General features: G+C 35.2%; 1 protein-coding gene across 4 annotated transcripts in view; it reads right to left on the bottom strand.

Annotated features, from left to right (window-relative positions):
* The window catches only part of LOC128557686 (chitin synthase chs-2-like), a 146,705-nt gene that overhangs the window by 18,687 nt on the left and 115,996 nt on the right, over positions 1–12,022 (bottom strand). For all 4 annotated transcript variants that reach the window (XM_053545636.1, XM_053545634.1, XM_053545635.1 and 1 more), the window contains 5 exons: positions 11,568–11,765; positions 11,124–11,202; positions 9,491–9,601; positions 8,882–8,910; positions 7,109–7,197 (listed from right to left, as the gene is read on the bottom strand). In XM_053545636.1, coding sequence (XP_053401611.1) covers positions 7,109–7,197; positions 8,882–8,910; positions 9,491–9,601; positions 11,124–11,202; positions 11,568–11,765 — 506 coding nt within the window. The remainder of the gene's footprint in view (positions 1–7,108; positions 7,198–8,881; positions 8,911–9,490; positions 9,602–11,123; positions 11,203–11,567; positions 11,766–12,022) is intronic.

Raw genomic sequence — 12,022 nt, 5'->3', positions numbered from 1 at the left:
AAAGAAAAATTGTGCAAACTAGACCCGAACCTCGGACTTACGACTTAATGGCAACGCTCTACCAACTGAGCTACTTAGGACACCCGATAATAGCACTTATACATATGTGAATGAATGACAAATCGATTGTTCGTTTGATCATAAAATGTAGTGATAAAGATTTATAGGGTGTTAAATTCATGCTCTAGCTTTTGACACAAAACACATGTGCAAACTTTTCTTCTGCTACATATATTTGATTAATTTTAAATTCAATATGACTTGTTAATCTACAAGAAAAAGGAAGATTTTCGTAGCTACTTTAGAGACATTATGCAGCCATTCAAAAAAATAAAAAAAATGAAAATGAAATTTAAGTCCCATTCAAATAAAGTATAGTCAGTAGGCTCTTCGAAAAACAGTGTATAATTTCCAGTCTGTGCACTTTCCTGTCTTAAAACTCTTTAAGATGTACATGAAACAAAATAAACTAGGTTTAAAAAATGAAAGCCAGCAGTCGAATCTGCAATTATAAGTTACGGATTCAGGTGTAATCAAGTCACGACAAGTGTTGCTAAACGGCGAACGTTATACTTTACGAACTTTTTCTACTATAACTTCCGGTTTATCTCCACGATTAGGTAATCCACATTCAAGCCAGAGTTTCAGCTCAAATAGGCACAGTAGTCAAGTTTTTATTTGGAATAGTTTCTCAGAAGCAATCGCGTTTGTTGTGTGTATCAACTTAATCAAGCGATATACATGACATATATTGATGACGTCACTGGCGACTGCATTCTAAAAATAGCCGTTAATATAAAAATAGCCGTAAATAGTCCCGATGATATTCGTGTGCTTTGTTATAGCTGCACTAATTTTTGTTATTTGCCGTTTTGCACTAAAAAGTGTAGTGGTTTTCATTTACCGTCTATTATTCCATTGAGTCGGAGCAAAGCCCCGACCCAAAAATGTCTAATTAGGAACCTTGGTTCTCATATGATACCATCAAACTAAATGATGAGGAAGGACTTAGATGTACAATAAATGGAACACAACAGTCATCCAAGGATGCTAAAAGCTCATCCTTGCACTTTGTGCCCCGGAGAGCTAAAATAGTTAAGTAATCGATGGCCCGTACACGCACCTATTTTGAAACAGTGTTGACTATAATTGATGGTTCTAATCCTTTTCCCTCCTTTAGACGATTCTACTGTTTTCCTTTTCCAGACCAAAAGTACTAGTAGATTGGTTTGAAATGTGGCAAATATTTACTTTATGTCCTTTTAGTGTCTGCGATTACAATCTCAGGCATTTCACTAAGAATAATGTTACAGTTTTTTTGGATTAAATTTATTTCCGTTTTTATTTGCATCAGTAGTAAAATGGAATGCTGTCTTTGATAACATATAATAAGACATGGTCAAAGTTCAGAGAGAATGTCTACAGTCATCACACGGCACGTAAAGACTGCTAATGAGACAGTTAATAAAATTTGTGAAAAAGGTTCAAGCATAGAACGCAACCAAACATAACAGCAGACACAGAAGAACAGAAACAGCGTCAAGTCTCTCCATGTAACAAATATAATAATTCATTCTACAAAAGATAAAGGGTAGATTTCTCGGTTGCACAGAGCACCACAAACCAAGCCTCAGAGCCGCGCACTAGTGAAGTAGGCCCACAACAAAAAGAATCTGTATCGGAAAAGTATTACAGATGGGTTGCTTCAAAAGTCCAACAAGTGCATTTTAATTTTATGCGAAATACAGAAAAAGGGAGGGGGAGGGGAAAGTGGAACAAGGTCGAATGCTACGTTCTTTAATCACAGTTACTCTACCTTACATATATAAACAGACAAGTAAAACCGAGGTCACAAGAACACTACGAGCTCTGTACGAGTAGATTTTCAGTCGATTTTTTTTGCGAACTCTAACGGCGTCCGTACGGACATCGTTGACTCGCACGAGCGTTGTACGGACTTTTTGAGCTCGTAGAGGACTCGGGAATTCGGTGACAATGTTTCACCGAGCTCCCGAGTTCTTTATGAGCTCGCTGAGATTTTCCAAGTCGGGAGCAACTTGCAAGAGACCCGTACGGCAACTGCACGGGTCCAGGAAGAGCTCGTACGGGCATCGCACGGATTTGGCCAACTGCAAGCCTTGTTGATTCTCGTAAGGGCCTCGCACGGTCAACGTACGATGTCCGAACTATATTAAGGGCACCGTGCAGAGAAAGTGCGATGTCCATAAAAGGCACACAGGGCGTTACGATCAGCTGAGTAGCTACAAATAGATATTTTAGACGTCGAAATTCTTATTCATTCTTTTCGCAGGGACACCGTAAAAGTAACGTACGAGCCAACGAGAACCGTACGAGGGTGTCCTTGGGAACTCCATATGACTTGTGACCAGACGCTACGAATATACAGAGACCGTAATGATTTTAAAATTGGTAGACTCGTACGATTTTTTAAAACCGTTCGGACATCGTACGGTTTTGTGACTAAAGGCATATTTAAGATAATAAAAACATTGTAGGGCACCGCCCAAGACACATATAGACGCATAACCCCGGCGAAATGGAATTCATGAAATCATGAATTTTTCATCACCATTATGAATTATTCATGAACTGTTCTGGATCACTTCTTAATCTGACTTCATGAAGTTTTATGCATGAAGTGTCATTTGATCTACTTCATGAAGATATCAAGCATTATTGACAGATTCATGAAATCCTTGAAATATTCTTGAACTTGTTTAAGAATATATCAAGATTTTTTCATGAATGTCAATATACCTATAGAATTCAAGAAAAATTCTTGAAAAAAATGATAAACATTTTATGAGCAGTTTAAGAATATTGTTAAAACATTCTTGATGTGTTCTTAAGAAAAAGTCATCTATGATTCATTAAAGTACTAAAATTCAAAACCTTTTTCTAGTTCAGTACCAGTTCTTGAACCCAATTAGCAGTTTCTGAACTGTCATTCATTAAACATAAAACTTAGGTCTTCCTTTTACAATAAATGAAAAAGTTCATGAACTGTTCATGAATGTTCATGAACATTAAATTCATAATGTCCGAGCAAGGGTGGACTTTGGTGTTTGGCCGGGAACGCTCGAAAACGCCACTTCGCCTCCAGCAGTTGATTGCCTGGCCGTAACCGTAGAAGAAACTGGGGTGCCACCGGGTGGGCGTTGTAGAGGTGGTCCGTGCATGCGGACCCGGCATAGCGGCCATCCCGGTTAAGGTCTGGTTTTTTCGTGAGCGTGCGTCAAAGTCTGGGCAGAACGTAAAATGGCGAGTTTCGGTGTCGGGGTCTAGTCCCGCAACAGTAGAAGAAACTGGGGTGCCACCGGGTGGTCGTTGTAGAGAGGGTGGACGCCCGACACGCTCGGGTGGTGGCCATCGTGGTTAAGGTCTGGTTTCCGAGCAAAGGTGGACTTTGGTGTTTGGCCGGGAACGCTCGAAAATGCCATTTCGCATCCAGCAGTTGATTGCCTGGCCGTAACCGTAGAAGAAACTAGGGTGCCACCGGGTGGGCGTTGTAGAGGGGGGGGTGGGGGGTCCGTGCATGCGGACCCGGCATAGCGGTTATCCTGGTTAAGGTCTAGTTTTTTCGTGAGCGTGCGTCAAAGTATGGGCAGAACGTAAAATGGCGAGTTTCGGTGTCGGGGTCCAGTCCCGCAACAGTAGAAGAAACTGGGGTGCCACCGGGTGGTCGTTGTAGAGAGGGTGGACGCCCGACACGCCCGGGTGGTGGCCATCCTGGTTAAGGTCTGATTTCCGAGCAAGGGTGGACTTTGGTGTTTGGCCGGGAACGCTCGGAAACGCCATTTCGCCTCCAGCAGTTGATTGCCTGGCCGTAACCGTAGAAGAAACTGGTGTTTTTGGGTCTCTACGTCAAAGTTCAAGGTCTAAGGGGCCAGAACATTGGAAACTATTTTCAATCCATAACATAAAATCCACTTGACCTAGAACTTTGAAACTTAATTGGATGATCGGATATGTCAGGTTGATGATCCCTATTTATTCACTAATTCAATCAAATGTTTTTCTTCGAATCCTGCTCCTGTGTCCCGTTTTGATTTGCTTATTTCTAATGTTTTAGGGATAGTCGCGTCTAGTTTTGACTGAAGACACCATGTTTTCACTTCCGAGGACAGGTTTTTAGTATATAAAGCTATAGCGGTATCTCGTTGCGTATCTCTCACTAAATAGCATTAGCCTAGTAGGCTCATATATTACCCCCCCCCCCTCCCCCTCCCCCGTCCCCACACACAAACACACACACAGAAAATAATTATTTAAAATAAAATGAGTCTAGGTAAATGGAATGATGACAGATGCGCTTTTCACCACCAAAGTATAATTTGCGTTAGATTTTGTAGTAAAAATGATTTTCTCTTGGTCTCCCGATTTATCTATTTAATTCACAATAGTTGTGATGAAGATTCACACTTTTTCAGTCCTCTGCCTGGATAAAAAGTAACATTAAGGTGTTGTCGCGACCCCAGAAGAGCTTGAACCTACAACCCCAGGATCGAAAGGCAAACACGTTGACTTTGACCCCCTTTCAAGTTTTTTAATTAATCACTTGCCAAAATTTTCTCCATGACATTGTGATCTCTATTCGTGACTATCTTTTAATGCCAGGCTAAAGACAAAACCACATTGGAACTGCAACCAGTGAAATTGGAACCTTGACACATTAGTTCAGCGCACACGATACTAGGAGAAAAAAGACAACATTGTTCTGACAAGATATAAGTTACGTACTATAACAATGTAATATCATAACAGTTACATTAATGTAACTACAAATCAAACATATTGATGTCTAGAAGTCTTAATCTGTATGTATTAGACACGATAATTCTATTAATTCAGTACCAGAGACATGATGTTGGTGTTGTATGCTGAATTGACAGAAATGGTTGATGTCGGAACAAATTAAAACTGCAACATTTTTTTCAACATGAACCAACATGTTTCTTTTTTTTTTTTTAAAAAAAAAAAGCTTTTTAATGCTGTATAGTAACAGAGCACTACATATGTGCACATTTTGTACTAAGGTCTCTGGCATACTGACAATCCGTTGGTGAAGCAAAACATGATAGTTTAATTCTAATATGAAAATTACATTTGACAGGTACGAATAAAAAGAGCTGCTATAATTATGTAGATCTACATTTAATCTACTATTTCATATGAAAGGCTTGTTACACTTAAAAGCTCATTTACGCACAGTGTATGGATTACTAAGCACGCCGCAGAATATAACTCACTCTACGCACTCCTGCGTTTTTTCAGCGTTGTTAGCACAACTACACGGTGCACGGTAACGTGTTCACCTACAATATTTGGTGCCTTAAATGAATCGTGGAACTAGTGCTTCCCCATGCTTCCATCTACGTTTTTACATAAAAAAACATATCACAATCGATCGAAATAATAAACAGCAGAACCATGTTTTAATTATCCAAACAATTCTAGTCAGTTACACGCTGCGTGGATAATTCACTCGGACAATACCCGTGAATTCTTACGCAGGTGTAGGCACTATATATACTCTGCGTATTGTTTATATATTTTTTATGTTAAAATACAATGTATGTTTATGCTAGATATTATTTCCAAAATAAACGTAGCTATTAGTATATATAGTTCGCCCTAAAAAATTGGGAATACAGTAGTAACATGGATTCTGTTGATTTAATATTTGTTGTTGCAACAGTAATATAATGAAGAATGTTGTTACTGCTATTAAAACAAAAAAGCAGCAAAATTGCAAGTACTACTCAACTGCAAACTTCCGGCGATCCGTAGTTTATGCTACTTCAAAGTGTATATAGATGTTACATTCTCACTAAAAGCTTTGATATTTTTCAGCTTTGTAATTATTGACATTTCATACATTCGCAAGGTTTAACTGCTGTAACTGCTGGCAGGTCTAGCAGTTAACTGCTGTAACTGCTGGCCGTTCTAGCAGTTAGCTGCTACAACTGCCAGCAGTTCTAGCAGTTAACTGTTGTAACTGCTGCAACTGCTAACTGCCAACTTTCTACACGTGTTTTGGTATGGTTTTGGTAAGCTTATAATTACAGCTGATGCGGTCTCAATCAAATCGGGTCTGCAATATTCACTATTAGCCATGTCCTCGGTGCTTCCGAGGGATCTACTTTTCAGGTCTCGTTAATATATTATGTAATTATTAAGTTATTAAGAATATATCTATTTCAACCATTTTACAAAAGCAGTTGATAATTTTAGGTTTTAGTTATCAATAACATCCTTACATCTTTAAACGATGTTTCAGCAAATAACATTTTATTTACACTACAGTATGTTCTTTGTTTTTATGCCACGAAGGTGGGCATATTAAAATCGCCTTGTCCGTCCGTCTGTTGACCGTAACTGTGTAAATTCTTGTCCGGGCTGTAACTCTGCCATCCATGAAGGAATTTTAAAATAGTTTGGCATAAATATTAACCTTAATGAGACGACGTTTCATGTGTAATACTCAGAACCCAAGCTGCAAGGTTAAGGTAACACTTAGAAGTCAAACGTTAATAGGGTCTGTTTCGTGTCCGGTTCGTAATTTAGCCATTCATCAAGAGGTTTAGAAATTACTTAGCATAAATGTTTTTCTTAATGAGACGACGTGTCATGGGGAAGTCCCAGACCCCTAACTCCAAGGTCAATGGCAGACTTATAGAGATACCGAGTTTCGACTGTAGACGTCAGGCAGAAAAGAAGTTGAAAATAGGGGCACCACCTTCGAACTGTCAGTAACCTTTATAAAGGAAACTGGGGGTTTAAACGCTGTTAGAGCATGCCTACTTCGCACATACCCTATTTACAGTAAGCTACACAACATAATGTAAATAAAATTATTCCCCACCGAGAAAGGCTCTAACATTAGTGAAAAATTACCAGTCCGAGTTCCGCGACTAGGCCGAAATATGACGTCATGAAAATGGCAGCCAAGTTTGATTGTCTAGAGCAGTTCGGTACATATTTACAGCATTGATACAAATCTAGAAGACGATGTATAGCATACGTGATGAGTAACTTAAATGTGTTGCAGTTAAAATGCACAAATAATAATAATTAAAGTTCGTACCATGTCGGTCTGCACGTCACATTGCATCCAGTCTTTAATTTCTTGCCCCGTTTCATCTTCAGCATCAGAATCAATATCGCCATTAATCTCTAAAGACAAAAATAAATTACAATCAAAAAAGCTTTCCGAATATTATAAATTAATAAAATCATTTCAGTCTTCAGCTAGACGTTTTACTTTAATGCATGCACAAAATGCTTACATATGGTTGTTTAGAAGTAGAAACGTCATTTAGCTCTTGCAGAAACACAAAAATAATAAAATTAAACTGCGACTTAAAGCTATTCCGTATTCCAAATTTATATAAATTCCGTTTGTATTGCTCCCCGGCTTCAAATTAATGTCATATGTAATACAATCATCTTTATGTCATATGTAATACAATCATCTTTATGTCATCTTTATGTCATATGTAATACAATCATCTTTATGTCATATGTAATACAATCAACTTTATGTCATAAGTAATACAATCAACTTTATGTCATATGTAATACAATCACCTTTATGTCATATGTAATACAGTCATCTTTATGTCATATATAATACAATCATCTTTATGTCATATGTAATACAGTCATCTTTATGTCATATGTAATACAATCATCTTTATGTCATATGTAATACAATAATTTTTATGTCATATGTAATACAATCATCTTTATGTCATTTTTATGTCATATGTAATACAATAATCTTTATGTCATATGTAAAACAATCAACTTTATGTCATATGTAATACAATCAACTTTATGCCATATGTAATACAATCATCTTTATGTCATATGTAATACAATCATCTTTATGTCATATGTAATACAATCATCTTTATGTCATATGTAATACAATCAACTTTATGTCATATATAATACAATCAACTTTATGTCATATGTAATACAATCAACTTTATGTCATATGTAATACAATCATCTTTATGTCATCTTTATGTCATATGTAATACAATCAACTTTATGTCATATGTAATACAATCAACTTTATGTCATCTTTATATCACATGTAATACAATCATCTTTATGACATATGTAAAACAATCAACTTTATGTCATATGTAATACAATCATCTTTATATCATCTTTATGTCATATGTAATACAATCAACTTTATGTCATATGTAATACAACCAACTTTATGTCATCTTTATGTCATATGTAATACAATCATCATTATGTCATATGTAATACAATCATCTTTATGTCAAATGTAATACAATCAACTTTATGTCATATGTAATACAATCAACGTTATGTCATATATAATACAATCAATTTTATATCAATTATCAATATGACTTTTAAGTACCATTTAAAGAGTATAATGAATAGAAAAAAATGATATAGGAAAAGACTTTAGACACATTTTTCAATTTTATCTTAACAATGAACCGACATATGTGTTGGCGAAAAATTATGAGTCATACCGTTGTAAATAGACCTGTACATATATAAAGGTTCTACACTTTTACTGTAACAAATGTTAAATCTGATCTGACCGTTACTGGATAGTTGCATTAAAAATGATTTGCCCTGTCTTTTCAGATCAGCCTTTAGATCGAATGGATCAGCCTTTACATCGAATGCACGACATTTAAGAAAATTAAAAGAGCGGTTGTGCTGTCGTGCATATAACATAGGTTAATGGAGGCGCGTGCAAAACTTTTGAATTTATGTTAAAAACATGACTTTCTAAACAAATATAAAGCAAGTTACTTCTGATATGTTACTGTATTTTTTATATTTTTAATACGAAACCTACCTCCACTAGACTGTCTTTGAACGCTATGGCTGAAAATATATATTAGCACACTTTCTTATATAGATATCAACACAGTTTTAATAGTAAACAAGTTACTACTCTCATAACATTTTCTCCTATAATGTGAGCATAATAAATTTAACTAGTCCACAAATGTTTTGTAATATCTCCACATTTCAACAAGACCTACACAAAAGTATAGTTAATTAACAGAAGCTTAATAATTACAAGTGTAAGTATATATAGTATTGTAAAACTTAAATTACATTATTTAACAAGATTCATTTCAAAACTTCTTCTTCTAAAATATGAAGTATGATAACAGCCTTGTTACTAAAACCAGGCCAAAGTTTTTAAACATTCTAATTCGTGGTGAGGTCTAAGCAATTTACACAATCATCAAAAAAACTAGATCTTCTAGTTCAAAGAGCTAAAGCGCTTGAGTATCAAACTACCTACTCATATACTGTATAGCAAGTCAAATACTTTTTTTGAACTCGAGTCGACTGTGAGGTTAGTTCAAGTTACAATGATAATAGAAGACTGAAATCCGTTCGTAGTCCATAATTATGTCTAATTCAACATTAAAAAAGTTAACAAAAAAGTTACATTTCCTTTCTAAACGTGCTTTCATCTTCGTTTAAATTTCCTACAGTGGGCGACAATTCCAAGTCGTTTTCTTCGTCTTTTACTGTTTTTCCATTTTTGCACGGATAGCAGCTAAAATTGGAACAGAGATTCATTTCAAACATGCTATTGAGAAGCCTATCAAGCTCTGTTGGATAATCTACAACAATTCAATCCAGAATCCTAATATTTAGATATGGTATTTACATATACGACTTATCTTAATTGACTCAATACTTATTTGATGTTTAGAAAATATGTTTACAGAACATTTGGTTTCACCAAAAAACATTATCGCACTGAAACTTATTTGTTGACTGTCAGTTGTGAGTGACTTTGGACTACACACTAAGTTGTTATAAAAAAACCCAAAACAATACAGAATATTCAAGATAATTTAAGTACTACAGTTAATTATACCATATAGATACATGATATGAAGAAACAATTGAAAAGTAAAAGAATATTCCATGACTGACGTTTATCGTAGCGTTTACGCTAATAATAATGATGACAATAGTAATTATTCATAATTATTTCATCTTAAGAAGTCACTTAGTTGCTGGTTCCAGCCATGTGCTTGCCCGGACCAGAGACAATGAAGAGGCACTTGTGGCCTTATTCTATCATAACAGCCATATGATCCTTAGATGGGTCAGTGTGACGTCACACCCAATTGAAAATAAAAGTCAGTCTGTTATAAAAGATTGATCACATTTTGTCTTTACAAGTGTTCTTCAAAGCATGACAACAAACGTAAACACTGATTGTCCGTCCTTGTGTCAACGCCACTATAGTATTCTTGATTTTAAAAAAGAGAAATATTTATATTTTACATTAACCGATGCCTCAAAACTAACATAATCGTAGAATAAATACGTAGAAGACTAAAAGATGAAATGGCTGATATTTCAACTTTATTTCAAAATAAACAGCAAACTCTTTTAAAAAAAATCAAGAAAAGGGAAAAATTTGCTTTTATGTTTGTTCTTTCTTATTGAATGTACATTATTGTAAGGACGGTGTTCAAAATAACAGATAATGTTAAATGTCTTCATCTAGAACCTCCAGAATTTGTATAAACTTGTTATAATGTCCAAAATGAAGTCATGGTAAGGCTTTCAAATATTCTCATAGTAGTTTTTTCGATAATATCATTTAACCCTTGCAGTTCAAACCTATGCGATAAAATTTCATTGAAAACGTATTAATTCACATTTTGGTTTGATAAGTATATCAGCTCTGTAGAATCCTGACTAATAAAAGAAACATACAAAAAAATTGTACATAGTTTTGTAATGACACATTTCGGTATAAATGTCTAGGTTAAAACTTTCATTTGAGAATACAACAATTTCCATCAAATGATACGTTTTACTTTAATTTTCTACATATTCATTAAACCTGCCCACAAAATCATTCGTTCGTTTCCTCTGATTTATGTAGGAAAGTTGGCAGTTACTTCTGGACAACTGGTTTGTGCTTGAAAACAAGCGTTAAGCCAAAACTGAACAAAAACAACCAAACATATTCATTAATTATCCTACCTTGTACTGCAATGCATCTTTTACAGTTTAAATTCATGACGTAAAGTTTCTTGGCAAATAGCCCATACCTGCAAGTACTGAGCACATTTTTTATACTATCCAACAACGAAACCGTTGTATCTGTATGCGTCTCAAGTTCCCTAGTGCCTGAAAGAAAACGATATGTTTCAACATTGACTCACTACAAGGCAGTGTAATATAAGCATGACAAGGCCATGACCATATTTGTAATCATGCTTGATAATAAAATAAGGCAGAACGTTTAAATTTATCTGTAATTTATAAGTGGTTCCAACGCAACTAAGGTAAGCAACGTATTTGTATTTTTGTTATTGTCCTAAGATAATTTATAACTTGTAATAACTTGTCAGTTCGAAAACATTAATCTAAGATTTATATTTTATTTCAGTTTGAATCACATAATTTCCCAGTTTGCATTTTTTGAACCAGAAACTATAGAAACTCACTGAAGGAGTAAAAAAACAAAGTGTGTGCTTTTTTTCAAAACCTACCCCAAGATTTATCCGTGATATTGCAAAGGCTGTAAATGGGCAATATCAAAAAACCAGCGGGGAGACAAAGCATATACAAAATACCATGGAAAAGGCAAAGGAACTCGTTGGTGTGCATTATTCCAGTAAGCAGCACTGTACCCAAAACGAAACTTAAAAATAACGTTGACGTCGAAATTCGGATGTCTTGGCTGATTACTAAAATTAAGGTAGTATATATTAATTAACGACCTTGAGCAGTCTAAAAACTGGCATTTCTAGTTAACATTTCTACCGTAGAATAAACAATTACAAATACTTACATGAAACAAATGAAATTTATACTTTGGTCTCATGTTTTACTTACATGCAAATACTTACTATGTAAAACCAAATAAAGGCGTTCAAAATTTTACAGGACATACATATTAAAGTAATGTTGAAAAAGAAACGAAGTAGGATTTATCATTAAGTTC

Source organism: Mercenaria mercenaria, chromosome 6 (genome assembly GCF_021730395.1).
Source record: "Mercenaria mercenaria strain notata chromosome 6, MADL_Memer_1, whole genome shotgun sequence".
In the NCBI taxonomy this organism is placed as follows: domain Eukaryota; kingdom Metazoa; phylum Mollusca; class Bivalvia; order Venerida; family Veneridae; genus Mercenaria; species Mercenaria mercenaria.
Note: the sequence above shows the minus strand (reverse complement) of the source record. Positions and strands in the feature narration are given on the sequence as shown.